The sequence below is a fragment of the Pelobates fuscus genome, chromosome 3 (genome assembly GCF_036172605.1).
Source record: "Pelobates fuscus isolate aPelFus1 chromosome 3, aPelFus1.pri, whole genome shotgun sequence".
NCBI classification, from domain to species: Eukaryota; Metazoa; Chordata; class Amphibia; order Anura; family Pelobatidae; genus Pelobates; species Pelobates fuscus.
This window is the reverse complement of record NC_086319.1, coordinates 339,243,536-339,258,642: the sequence shown is the minus strand read 5'-3', so window position 1 is coordinate 339,258,642 and position 15,107 is coordinate 339,243,536. Positions and strand designations below refer to the sequence as shown.

The window sequence follows — 15,107 nt, the reverse complement described above, 5'->3', positions numbered from 1 at the left end:
AATCCATTAGATCTGGCGGCCTCAGAAGGACTAGGGGCCTGGGCCGCTACATTAGTATCGTACCTGGACAAGGTATGTAGGGAGTGGAGTGGGCAGCACCTGAACTCCCCCATAGGGAGTGGGGATGGGTGGGTCAGCAAGGGACACTAAGGGTCCGTCAGCCATAATGGGCATGATAGGAAGGGACATACTGGGGGCCACCATGTTAGGGGTGGGGACAGAAGTGACGAGTTCGGGAGGGGAAGCAGTAACAAGGGCGGAAGAGGCGGGGACAGGAACTAAGGGCGCAGCAAGGGCGGAAGTGGCTGGGACAGGAAGCGAGGGTGGAGCAAGGGTGGAAGTGGCAGAAGCAGGTTCAGTTGGGGTGGAAAGGGAGGACGTATCCAGGGGACGGGGGGGCATGACGGCGGCGGGGGAATATAAAGATCTGCCCTAAGGACGGGGAACACGGGGAACATGGAGGTGGGGGCTAGGGGGGCGGTGACTGTTGACACAGGTAATTAGGTGGGGGTTACAGGGTCTGGGCTGACCTCCTTCCCTCTGTGCCAAGCGCCATGATAGGGCGGTGGCTGACATGGGATTTCAACAATTACAATTACTTTCATGATAAACATATCATTTCCTTCCCTCAACATATATTTCTTCCTCTATCCACCCCTCCTGGTGAATGGCTCTAGCAACCCTAAACCAGACATCCGCTGTCTGTACTAGGTTATTGTCCCGCAATAATCCCTTTTTCTCCTTTAACAGCTTGCACCAGCCATCTGGCTGTAATCGCCCGCTGGAGGACATAGTAATGCCACATAACTTAGCTAACTTCTTCACCTTCCCCACTGCTCCTTCACCCTCCCTCTCTCTGACTATGTCACAAGCTAACCAGCCCTTAGTGGGCCTTGCATGCTCCTGTCCCATACTCTCTACACAAGTCGTCACAAGATAGAGACAATCAGGGAAAGGAACGTCTACAGTGCTCGACTGCCACGAGATTTTAATCAGCGTGCGTCTTCCCGAAACGTAGACACGTGCGTCTTCCCGAGGTGGTGACGGCGGACGGGAGAGAGGCGAGGAGTGTGTGACCAAACACTTCTCTCATTAGAATAGGAAAGGAAAGCAGCAAAACATAGACTTACACATATACACATTACACGTATTCCAGAGAAAAGGACCTATGCACCAGAAGATGCAAAATACAGATACAATCAAATCACAAATCCTTCACAATAAATGCAAGCAAAACACAAACCCCTGAATATAACTCAAGAATAATGCCACATGTCTCACTGTGCTAAAGCTAACAATAAACCCCGGCCACGCGCTTACGGCGCTGTAGTGGTATAAAATGCAATTCCCCGGCCACGCGCTTACGGCGCTGTAGCAGTAAAGCTATATAAAATGCCTGTGAAACACCCTCCCCTTATGCAAAAGACATTTACACCAAGGAGGCAGATAGTCAATATACAGGTACTGTACAAAGGGAATCCGGGCAAACTATTTACCTGTCTTTGCTGCCCTCCATCAGCCGACATAGACACGGAGACAGACCAATCACAGGGACAGGATATATAGGCAAGGTGCTGCAGCAGTCATTACCGTATATTCAGAGTTGATCAGGCTCTCTCCTGTCACTGACGGTCTACCCCCGGTGTCTTCTAGGACGGCTAACCGGGAAGGGTCACAAATCCAGATTCCCACGTTGGGGGCCAAATGTTGTGGATCAAACCAAGTGTTTGTTTATTTGAGTATCTGCTCCCTCCAAATTGGTAAAATAAATGCGTGCACGCTTCTGAAGTAAATCACACTGAGACACCGGTATCCGGTTAATGAAAGACTTCGGAATGTTTAATCAGCAGGACGGCAAGCCCCTTATAAAGGTAAAAATACATCATATGCAAAAATGTAGATAACAGAGAGAATACATCTTCAATTGGTTAGGTGTTAAGTGTCTTATCTAATGCACATCCTACGTTGCGTGATGTCACCATCATCCTGGGATTTTACTCCGGATGCGGGCGCCATCTTGTTACACGAGGTAGTTAGTCGTGGGAGGGGGGGTTGCCCTAGCAGCCATTTTGAGTAAATATTGAATACAGGTGTACACAGTAAATAGACATTTTACCATCGCTAATTTACATCCATAACATCTAGTAATACATGACTAAAAGTACAATAATAAAACACACACAGTACTTACCTGCAAGGAAATGATCAGAGGACAGAGACCACTGCTAGCAGGGAACACACTGAAACAAAATGGATAAATAGCAAAGGAACGGGTGTGGCAACGAAAAACAGACATTTAAAGGAATCCAGGAGACTGGGAATTCCAGGAACAGAATAAAGGAATGAACCCAGAAAACCCAGCATAAAGGAAACTAAACAAGAAGTGTAAAAAGAGTACTGGATATCATAAGCCATGACCAGAAATAATCTGCAGACAGGAACAGGATGTGACACGTCTCCAAACTCTTCAATCCCTCTGTCTCTGTGACACTGTCCTCTCCTGGTTCTCCTCCTATCTATGTGTGTCCTTGTCAAATGATGCCTCCTCCCCTCGTCCTATCTTGGATGGAGTTCCATAAGGCTCTGTTCTTGGTCACCTTCTTTATACTGCCTCTCTTGGCAAACACTTTAATTCCTTTGGATTCTGCTACCACCTGTATGCTGGTGACACCCAGATATATCTCTCCTACCCTAATTTCTTCCCGCTGTCCTACAACGTGTCATTGCTTGATTTTCTTCAATCTCTGACTGAACATTCCAGACTGGATTTCCTCCCGCTTTCTGAAACTAAATCTCTCTAAAACAGAGCTTATTATTTTTCCGCCTCATAACACTGATCCTCCACTTTCGCTTTCGTTAATGGTACCTGCATCAGTCTGTCCTTGCCAGCTTGCTGTTATGGTGTTATCTTTGCGCCTCATATCTGTTGCTAAAACCTGTCGATTCAACCTTAAAAATGTTGCCTGCATCTGCCCCTTTTTTATGCAGGATACTGCCAAGGAGTTTGTTCATGCTCTGGCAATTTCTCACATGATTACTGTAAATATTTCCTAACTGGTGTCCCCATTAACTGTACTGCTCTGCTATGAATGCTGCTTCCAGGCTGATCTTTCTCTCCTGTCACTCCTCCCATACCTCACCCCTCTATCAATCCTTACACTGGCTTCCTGTATCCTATAGGTGTCAAAATACCAACTCTTACCTATAAAGCTCTAAACAACTCTAGCCCTTGTTACATTTCTTCCCTTCTTGGTCTCTCCGCTCTGCCAATGAATGACCTTCTCCTGTCCGCTACTCGCTCCCTTACTGCTTACTCGCACTTGCATGACTTTTCACGGGCAGCTCCTTTCCTTTGAAACAGCCTGCCTTCCCCCATCATACTCTCGCCTAGTCTTCAATCGGTTAAGAAGCCCCTTAAAACCCATCTTTTTAGAAATGCTTCTGGCTTCCCAGGGTAACATCTATGTCACAAATCTGTCTCATGCTCTCCTAAAGAGACACACTCCACTCTCACCTCAAGTTCTGCTACCTTGTTGTTTGCTGTTCCCCTTGATGCCCTTCCTATTGTGTCTTTATACTTCACTTCTCTGGACTGTAAGCTTGTCTGAGCAGAATCCTCCTCTACCTATTGTTCCTGTAACATTTTGTAATGTCTCCTTTATTGTTAAATCTAGTTCTTTCATAATGTAAAGCGCTGCGGAATAAGTTGGCACTATAAAAATACCAATAATAATAAATTATGGCAAAATTGATATGGAATCTGAGATTTGCTTTCATTGTTTAACCCCTTGAGGACCGATGACGGTTCAGGACCGTCATCGGAAACATCCCCTTGAGGACTGATGACGGTCCTGAACCGTCATAACGGTATTGGGGTATTTACCTGATCGCCGGTGTCTCCCGGTCCAGGGGGACTGCATGTCTGCCCAGGCAGTCTCCCCGCGGCAGATCAGGACCCCGCGGCCACGTGATCACTGATTACATGGCCGCAATAGGTGCCTGTGGATCTGCCTGCAGGGGGACTATCTGTGCTGACAGGCAGTCTCCCTGCAAGTGAAAAATCCTAAAATAACGTTTAAAAAATAGCAATCAATGTTAAAAAAAAAATAATGTATGTGTATATATATATAAGATATATAAACATGTATTATATCTTATATACATAATGTCAAACTAAGTGTTTTTTTATATTTATATATACATATATTAATAAAAAAAATACACTTATATTCAAATTACACACGTGTATATATACAATATATATAATAACTATATATATTTGTATATATATATATATTATAAGATATAAATAATATGTTACTAAAAATAAATAAAAAAAAAGTAAAAATAATTTTGAATAATTTAAAAATATATAATATGTAATTTTATTCGAACGGTATTTTGATATTAATATATATATATTTTCTTTGTACCTCAACATTCATTTCCATGTATTTTATATTCAGTTGTATGATTTTTTTTTAACCATAGACTGCTGAAGAAAAACTATTAAGAGAATGGCAACTGCAACAGGAACAGCAAATGGTGCGGGACCTTGCAGCAAAAAATTATGAAAAACTTAAAGATGAGACAATGAGGCAACAAATACGAGAGAACAGGTATTGTGTTCAACATGCTTTTAAAAATAATTAGAAATAATATCTGAATTTTTTATTTTTTTTATTCTTTATTTTTAGGTATGCAGGTAGGTACAACAGTGCCTGTGTCGCCACAACAGCATTAGCAGGCTCGTTTCGCATGTTTATATTAGTACAATAATGTGGCATGTTAGGTATGCATACATTTTTAATTTGAAGAAGAGAAAAAGAAAGAAAGAGGGTAACGAAAACTTTAGCAAGCTTTGTTATATCATTGTTTCACGTTTAGTACATGTATTCACGATTTGTATACAATGGTGTCTAGCGTGTTCACCTGTTTCTTCTCTTCCCTCCCTCTTTTTGAAGCAGCTATTGGTGTGTTAGTGTTGCCCCGGGGTCTGGGAGTAGGTAGGCGAAGTGTTGTCGCTGTTACCTTTTTAGACTAGGAAGTGAGTCTATGTGTTTGCGACGGTAGTATAATACCCGGGTGATGTAGAAGCCTCTAACCCATGAGGCAAAAATGGGGGGGGGGGGAGTTGTAAGCTTATAGCACCCCGTGCCAGTATGAGTAGAGAGATCTATCTTTGAGGGGTGGGTTTTTGTTGCTACAGCAGCACTTAGTTGTCCGCTATGTGGATATCGTTTGTAAGTATGTATGGTTGTTCCTAAACTAGTGACAAAACTCGAAACATATAAGTGAAGTAATAATAGGAATAAACGTAAACATAAACAGTGATTTTCATTCTGGGTATTCGAGTGTAGGTCAGAGCGTCCCGTTCTTTCCCTGGTACAAAGGGAGTGATTGCTGAAATGTCCCATTGATGGTTGGAGCTCGTTGATGGGGTTGCCTCGGCTATGCCCAGAGACTGGAGAAATGCTGGGCCCTCTGCGGGGCTGTTGCTCGCAGGATCTTCCCGTCTTTACTGACTGTGAGGGATCTTGGGTAAGTCCATCGATAGGCGAGACCCGCAGTTTGCAGTGCTTCGGTGATGTGTTTCATCGATTTCCTCCATGTTAGGGTGGGTCTGCTGAGGTCTTGAAAGAATGTGATGTTGTGGTTTCCAAATTGGAGTGGGGTTTTCCCTTTTAGTGCTGCTAGGAGTTTCTGTTTGTCTGCGACCGTTTGGCAGCATAGGATCAAGTCTCTCTGGGCCGTGGTGGGCACTTGTGCGGATTTCATAATGCGATATACTCCGTCGAAGGCGAATTGTTTGCCAGCTTTCGCAGACAGAATGGTTGCGGCTAAACGCCGGATGAAATGGGGAATTTTGTCCGGTGGGAGCGAGTCTACTACCCCTCTGATTTTGATGTTGCGTTGCCTTCCTTTATCGTCCAGTTGATCCACTCTTGTGGATAATGAGGCATGCAGCGCTCTGAGTTGTTGGACAGAGTCGTTCAGGGTAGTCACCCCTTGATTGAGGTCCTGCACGTCCTCCTCGGTAGCTTGTACTCTGGCTGTCACTGCTTGCACTTCTGTCCTGACCAGATTTAATTCGGCCGTGAACATGTTCTGGAAGTGCATGAGTAAGTTATGTATGTCTTGCTTTGTGGATGGAGCCTTTCCATTTGCTATGGCTGGGGCTTCGGCTATTACTATTCCCGCCGTGGATGGCGGTGGGGTAGTTTCAGGCTATGTGGCGGCCATTCCCCTAGTTCGTGCTGGGGATGTCAGCATCTGGCCGATATCTTGCCCGTCTTTCGGGGTGGGTTGAGAGAGTTTTTTGCGCACCATGTCTGGCCCTGTAGGGGTTAGAGGGCTGTCAACTGTGAGTGGGTTACCTCCTGTGTTCAGAAAGCCCCAATATGCCTCACTTGGATCCCGCTGGAATCCTGCGCTGTAGGCCCGGCTTCCCCGCCATCGATTTTGACCCTTGCGGGGAAAATGAATGGCATCTGCCTGTCCGGGACTGCTTCCCTTTGCCGATTATGGTAGTTTTGTGTCGGTAGCACTCCCGGTTCTGGAGTTAAATGTGTTTATTTCGGTGGCGTGCTCGGAGCTCCATAAGATGGCGTCTGGCTCGGTGTGCTGCTTGGCTCCGCCCCCCAATATCTCAATTTTTTCCAGGAACAATACATTTTACTATCACTTGTGGTTAAAGGACCACTATAGTGCCAGGAAAACATACTCGTTTTCATGGCACTATAGTGCCCTGAGAGTGCCCCCACCCTCAGGGTCCCCCTCCCGCCCGGCTCTGGAAAGGGGAAAAGGGGTAAAATTTACCTTTTTCCAGCGCTGGGCGGGGAGCTCTCTGCCTCCGATCCTCCTCCGTTCCGCCCCGTCGGCTGAATGCGCACGCGCGGCAAGAGCTGCGCACGCATTCAGCCGGTCGCATAGGAAAGCATTTACAATGCTTTCCTATAGACGCTTGCATGCTCTCATTGTGATTTTCACAGTGAGAATCACGCAAGCGCCTCTAGCGGCTGTCAATGAGACAGCCACTAGAGGATTTGGGGGAAGGCTTAATCCATTTATAAACATAGCAGTTTCTCTGAAACTGCTATGTTTATAAAAAAAATGGGTTAACCCTAGCTGGACCTGGCACCCAGACCACTTCATTAAGCTGAAGTGGTCTGGGTGCCTAGCATGGTCCTTTAAATGCCCCAAAACAACTTTAGCTTAATGAAGCAGTTGTGGGGTATAGAACATGCCCCTGCAGTCTCACTGCTCAATTTTCTGTTATTTAGGAGTTAATTGGACACTATAGTCACCAGAACAGCTTAATGTAGTGGTTCTTGTATCTACTGCCTGTCCATGCAGGCTTTTCAGTGTAAATACTGCCTTTTCAGAGAACAGTCAGTGTTTACATTGGTAAATGAAATAGTTAAGGGTAACTCACCCTTAGGAGATATACCCTATATGACCAGGAGAGTGAGGTAAAATAAAATAAAATTGAAAAAAATAAACAAAAAATAAATGTAATGAAACAAAGTGCATAGAATAGTGCAATAGATTAAAAACACAATAACAAATATGAATAAAACAAAGATATGAATTTAAATAGAGAACAATTTATATAGTCCGGATGAAGCGACAGTCTGACTTTAATATGTTAATGACACAATGTACAAGTACAATGAGGTCACACTCCTGCTTATATATTCACCGCGTGTGTTCCACTGGATGGCGACTTCCGCGTTCCACTGAAGCAGTTCCCAATTGGTTGTCCGTAAGTGTAGACACGCCTTACGCGTTTCGTGACCAATACGTCACTTCTTTAGAGGCATACGTCTCACTCTTTGCCGTGGGATTTAAATAGCCAAAGAAAAAGTCAGCGGCTAATTAACTCATATTTAAAATGATAACCAACTAGTGACTCCAGGGTAATATACTAATACATAAAGATGGCCCACTTAACTAATTAAAGGATGGTGTATCCTACTGCAGATATATAAAGAAATAGTAAAGACTGGAATTGACAATACTAAAACACACAAACCCGATAAGGGTATCAGAACTGCCAAATACATTACAAGTAGTTGCATATATTATAAAATCTAATATATATTAGGAACATATTGCAGAAAATAATGATTTTAAGAAATAGTTTTAAAAAATAGTTAAGATGCAATATAAAAATGAATTAAGATGAAAATAAAGATAAGAATGAGATAAAGGGATTCAATAAAACTAATGAATTACTAAAAGATATCGGAAAGGATATGTTAATATAATCTTCCACAATTGTTGGAAGTCTCCATAAAATGTGTGAATATAAAATTAAAAACATAAATAATCCCCAAAGCAGAAAAAGGAAAGTTGCTTAATTGAAGGGTGGATGAGTGAGGCTCTAATTTAGAGTAAGTTGGGTTGGGGTTATGGAGTGGAATAAATCGAAGTGTTGTGGCTGGGAAACCTTCTTTTGATGTTCCTTATGTGTTTACCCAGCCTAGTTTAAAATTTCCGTTTGGTCCTACCCACATATTGTTTGTTACATGGACATATTAATATATAAAACAAATAAGAATAGCTTGGCACTCTCCTTAATATCAAAATAGGATACCTGCCTGGGTGCAATCCACGTTGCGTTCCAAATATAGACAAATAGAGAATGTAGGATGCACACTCAGGGCTTTGTGAAAAAATCTGTAGTTTTATTTAATCCAGGTACAAACCAAAACCGACGTTTCGACCTCTGCAGGTCTTTTTCAAGGTTACAAACAAAATAATCTCTATATATACATAAATGTAAGTGAACTTACCAATCAATCTCGTTGTGAATCCCTTCACCGAACCCGGAAGTGTGATATTAATATATATATATACAACTCCAACTGAATTACAATCAAGTGCTGATTTGATACAGAATTTCGGGCTTCATAATTGCCGAGGGAAGTAACATTGGAGACTCAACAAAAAATTACTAATGTCTCTTTAGAAATTCCTGCATTCATAACCAAATATAGCAACCAATCCTATAAATTAAGAAATATCTTGCATAAGAATTGGAACATCCTTAAAGAAGATCCCATTTTAGATTCTAGGAGATCAACCTAGAATTAGTTCTTCAAAAGCCCCGAATCTCAAATCCCTTCTTGCGCCAACAATCAAAGAGAATAAGAAGACGGTTTTAACAACACAAGAACATGGATTTAGGAAATGTGGCAAATGCCTAGGCTGTACCAACAATACTACACAGGAAACTCTGATTAAATTATTTTATCTGCTCTGGTAAAGTCTGGTTTTAAGTCTGGTAAATTAGAGCCTCACTCATCCACCCTTCAATAAAGCAACTTTCCCTTTTCTCCTTTGGGGATTATATTTGTTTTTAATTTTATATTCACACATTTTATGGAGACTTCCAACAATTGTGGAAGATTATATTAACCTATCCTTTCTCATATTTTTTTGTGATTCATTTGTTTTATTGTATCCCTATATCGCAATCTTATCTTTATTTTCCTCTTGTAGGTACAGGGTCAGGAGAGAAGGGTTGTGTTTTAGCTAATATTTTTGGGCCGTGAGGTCCCAGATTCTTATGCAATTCAATATAGCCGGGCAAGTCATGCTCAGATTTGGGCTGTGAGTTTTGGGGACCCATATTAAAAATTACGGTAATTCCGTCCCCATTAGCGATGTTTCCAGATCCACCCATCTATGTGCGTCACTTGGGGAGTGCCATGCTACTATTTGTGCTAGTTGCGTGGATAGATAGTATAGGTAAAGGTTTGGAAGGCCGAGCCCTCCATGCGTCTTGGGTCTGTACAATACGTGTCTGGCTACTCTGTGCCGCTTCCCTGCCTAAATAAAGTTGTCGATCATACTCTGTAAATTCCTCAGGTCTCTTTTAGTCTTGAAGTAAATTTTCAGACCATGTCTCTTCCCCACCAGCACTGCCTCCTCTCGTGTCATGACAAGCGGCATCGCTGCCGACTTATCTAGGTTAATCTTATAACCTGATACTTTAGGTCTATCAATGGGGGGAGGGAAGTTGTCGGGTCGCGGAGTGTGAGCAAGATGTCGTCTGCAATGGCCGAAACTTGTATTCATCGTTTGCAGCGGTTATCACCCGGAGATCCGGGGCCTAAGGTGTACAGGGGGTTCCAGGGCAATGACAAAAAGGAGGGGAGACAGGGAACACCCTAGTCTTGTGCTTTTTCCGAGTTTAAATGGAGTATGCCCTGATCCTAGGATAGATACTTGCGCTTGCGGGTTAGTGTGGCAAAGGATTGTGGCAGGCCAATGTGTTGTAGCAGGGCAAATAGGTAATGACATTGCACCCGCGTCCAGGGGGGGGACCAGAGAACGTGTATGTTTTCTGAGTGCCCATCAGATGAGATCCAAGCTTCGTCTGGTATTTTCATACAGTTGCCTATTAGGCATGAATCCCACCTGGTCTGGGTGGATCAGCTTGTTCAAGATTGGGTTTAGCCTAGATGCCAGGAGTTTTGCGTATACTTTTACGTCAAAGTTTATCAGCTTAATCGGTCTGTAGTTTTGAACGCGTGTCTCATCCCTGCCTTGTTTGGGGATCACGGCAATGTCATCTGTCAATAACTCTCTGTTTGGGGTCCTCCCGTCCCTCCAGTCATTGTAGACAAATAAGAGGTCAGGTCTTCTCTGAAGATTTTGTAGTAGGTACCGTCAAAGCCATCAGTGCCTGGGGCTTTGTTGCCTCATAGGGCAGATATGGCTATATCTATCTCTTCCCCGGTTATTGGGGCTCCGATGAGATCTGTTTAATGGTCGGCAATTTTATCTTATCGAGAAAAGCTTGTACCAACCTTGTGTATTCTACATTTTGACTGGACAGTGTGGGTGAGTGATTATATACCTTACCTGTGTGAAGTAGTCAGTGAAGATTTTGTTCAATCTCTACCGGGTTGGTGGCTATGTTACCTTGGGTGTCTTTGATTGCCGTGATCAGTTTGTGTTTTTGCCTGGGTTTAAGTGCACGTGCCAACAGCGTATCCATCTTATTGGATCTTTAATAAAAAAGCCTCTTGGGTCTCATTAGGTACCTCCCTACGTCCTCTATAGCTAGTTTGCATATTAGATGTCTAGTTCGGCTAGTTTCAGTGGAGTCGGTGTTTGTTTGTGCTGCTTTTCTGTTTTACGCAGTGAGTTTTTTTTGTAACTCAAAGAGTCTCTCGGATTTGCGCTTTTTGCGGGCCGTGGCTATTTTAATTAGTGAGCCTTGTATTACCACTTTGTGGGCGGTCAAGATTGTTGTGGGGGCTAGCTCTGGTGTATTGTCTTTAAAATAGCTTTTGATTTCCGAGCGTATCTGGTTGGCTGTGTCCTGATCCCGCAGGAGTCCTGTCTGCGTGATCGGACCATGATATAAGATTTATCCGCGTGGCCTGGACAAATTGCATGCCCATTTGGTTAATAAAAAGAGGTCGATCCGTGAGTAGGTGGAGTGGGCTGCCGAGTAGAAGGTGTAATCTTTTGTACTGGAGTGCTGTAGTATCCAAGGATCCAGCAGCACTGTGTGGGTAATGAATTTTTTCAGTAGTTTATCTTGTCCCCCCCCCCCCTCCCCTGGGATCTCTGATGTCCCCTCTTTCCACTGCGGTCGACCACTGGGCATGGTGTCGCATTGAGGCCACCCCCCACCACCACCACCCCATGGAGAACGATGCGACTAGAGTGCCAAGACCAGACCAGTCTGTGTATGTGTATGACTATTTCCACTCCGTGCCTCTTTGTCTGAGCCCTAGAAGCATAGGCCCTCGTGTGGCGGGTGCTATATACTCTGGTCCTCTGTACCCCTCCATCTGGTGTTCGATTGGCGTATCCTGGGCCCATAGGTTAACGTGTTCTGTTTTTACCCCTTTTTTTATTTTTATTAATTTATTACTTATTATTATTTTTTATTTCTCTTCTCTTTTTTTTTTCTTTTTTTCTTTTTTTTTGGAGTGTGTGGTTCTTTTGTTTTTTGTTTTCCCTTTTTTCTATACATTTTTTGCTTTTAATTTCCCTTTCTGTTTAAAGAAATAAACAAAAAAATTCCCCGTTCCACCCTACCTCCCCATGTTCATTGGTGTGTTTATGAATCAGTGTAGGGCATCTGTATTCTCTTGTAGGCATGTGCATGGGGAAAATTTTCGATTCGCTTCGGCATTACGAAATTCGTGACTTCAGCAATTCGGTTCGGTTTGGCACTTCGGAAATTCAGCAACTTCGGCACTTCGGCACTTCGGCACTTCGGCACTTCGGCACTTCGGCACTTCGACACTTTGACACTTCGACACTTCGACACTTCGACACTTCGACACTTCGACACTTCGACACTTCGACACTTCGACACTTCGACACTTCGACACTTTGACACTTTGACACTTTGACACTTTGACACTTTGACACTTTGACACTTTGACACTTTGACACTTTGACACTTTGACACTTTGACACTTTGACACTTTGACACTTTGACACTTTGACACTTTGACACTTTGACACTTTGACACTTTGACACTTTGACACTTTGACACTTTGACACTTTGACACTTTGACACTTTGACACTTTGACACTTTGACACTTTGACACTTTGACACTTTGACACTTTGACACTTTGACACTTTGACACTTCGACACTTCGACACTTCGACACTTCGACACTTCGACACTTCAGAACTTCGGAATTTCGGGACTTCGGGACTTCTCTTGCAGCCGCTTAGTAGATAACTCCCTAATTCCCATGGTATTAGGGAGTTATCTACCAAAAAGTGGGTGGGTCCCTAAAGTAAAATAATGAGGGGGGGACCTATTGTCCTCCCCCCGGCCCCCATCCTTGAGCGGCGGGTGGGGGCCCTAAATCGGATAAGGGGGGGGCTTATTGTCCTCCCCCCCGGCACCCACCCCTGAGTGGGTCGCGAATTGCACAAGTCTATTCTCTTGACATGTGTTGTGTTCCCTAACTAAGACCTTCCCCGTGCCTAATTGTATTCCCCTGTGTCTGCCGTATTCCTCTCTCTGTGGGTTGTGTGCTGTACATCTCTGATCTTGCAAACCCTTTCTTTTCATTGTCCCATCCCCCGACCTCCCCCCATCCCCACTGCCCTTTAAGCAAAAGTACCATGAACCCCCTCATGTCCCACAGGTATCCCCTCTCTTCAGCCCCATTAACTATTTACATTATATCACCGGTTTAAGGTCTTAACTAAATATAACTGTTAGAACCATGTCAAACTTGCGTGTCTGGAAGATATGGTAGAGCGCCTGTGTGTTCACTTAGGCTGGGTGTTTATACAGTTCACGTGCGTTGCTCCATCCAATCTCGCGGCAAAAGTCCCAATCTGCTAGGGCCTCTGTGTAGCAGTTGGAAGTCTTCGAGCACTTTGATACCCAGATCTCTCAGGAATCTTTTGGGGTCAGCTGAAGGGAGCAGAATTGTGTGCTTTGGGCCGTTAAATACCAGCATCTTGAAGGGGAACCCCCAGGCAAACAGCAATCCCCTAGTCCTGATTAGATTAGCAATTTGCTTCCATTCTTTCTGGCGTGCTAAGGTGAGGGGTGCGATGTCCTGGAAGAGGCCTAGGTCACGTCCTTCATGCTTGAAGGTATGTCACCTGCTGATCTTCATTATTGCCTCTTTCGTGGAGAAAAAATGCCAGCTTAAAATGACATCCCTTGGTGGGCCATTTGGAGGGGCCTTAGCGCGGAAGGTCCTATGGACTCTATCAATCAGCCATAGCTGGTCTGGTATGTTAGGCAGGTGTTCCCTAAAACAGGTGAGTAGTGTGTGTTCCAGGTCAGCGTCCCTTATGCTCTCTGGCAGGCTCCTTACCCTCATATTATTTCTTCTGGACCTGTTGGAAGCATCCTCCATCTCCAGCTCGAGCTCTGAGTGTCACTGTGCACCCCGAACCCTGCAGCCAGCAAGGCATGGCCACTCATTTAAGAGACCTGGCTGGAATTGAACTCAAAGATCCCAGTCAGGTTCTCTACCATTCTGTCCACCAGGGGGCTTCAGAATCTGTCTGCATTATTCTGCTTCCTGACTCCTTGCCTGGATGGAGCAGTGCTGATCCACCTGCAGCCCCTTACCAATTAGGGTCAGCTGCTCCTAATCAGCAGGCTATTAACCCCTTAACGACCGAGGACGGTTCAGGACCGTCATCGGCATTTTTGCGTTGCCGACCGGTGACGGTCCTGAACCGTCCTAACGGTCCAATGTACTTACCCGATCCCGTCGTTCCCCCGGCGGCGATCGGCGGTGCTCCCGTTGTGGGGAGACTGCCTGCAGCCCAGACAGTCTCCCCATGGCGAATGTGATCGCTCAACAGGCCGACCACATGGTCACATAGGTGTCCATGTGTCTGCCTGCAGGGGGACTGTCTGTGCTGACAGGCAGTCTCCCTGCTAGTGTAAAATAAAAAAAAATAATTAAGTTAAAGTTAATAAAAAAAAATTATTATTATATATGTGTATATATATATGATATATAGACATATATTATACCTATATAATATATGTCTATATATCATATATATAATGTCATGCTAAGTGTATTTTTTATATTAATATGTACATATATTAATATAAAAATACACTTATGATTAAATTACACACGTATATATATAATATATAATAACTATATATATTGTATATATATTATTATAAAATACAAATAATAAGTAATTTAAATTAAATTAAACATGTAAAAATAATAATATTTTTTTTTTTTTTTAAATTATATATCTATACGAAATTTTATTCTAACTGTATTTTGATATTAATATATATATATTTATATAGAAATACACTTAGAATGAAATTGTATATATATCTATGTATATATAAATAAATAAAAAGAATACGAACTATTCATATGTCCATATACAAAATTACATAAATAATTATATAAATATACACGTTGACTTCAAATATATAAATATGCATATATATTTAAATTCTACGTGCGTATTTATGTAGTATTTTTACATAATTAAGTTATTTTATTGATTGCAATTTAAGGGACCTGCCTGCCAACCCAGGCCGAAAGTCCAGAGAATTTAATTTGCTATCACTGTATTTTACCCTGTAACGTTCTACGACACCCTAA

The 15,107-nt window shown here is 43.2% G+C and overlaps 1 protein-coding gene across 1 annotated transcript in view; it reads left to right on the top strand.

Moving 5' to 3' along the window:
- The window catches only part of LOC134603273 (meiosis-specific nuclear structural protein 1-like), a 115,470-nt gene that overhangs the window by 67,553 nt on the left and 32,810 nt on the right, over positions 1-15,107 (top strand). Inside the window, exon 3 of the mRNA XM_063449087.1 lies at positions 4,492-4,619. Within this exon, the coding sequence (XP_063305157.1) occupies positions 4,492-4,619 (128 nt within the window). The remainder of the gene's footprint in view (positions 1-4,491; positions 4,620-15,107) is intronic.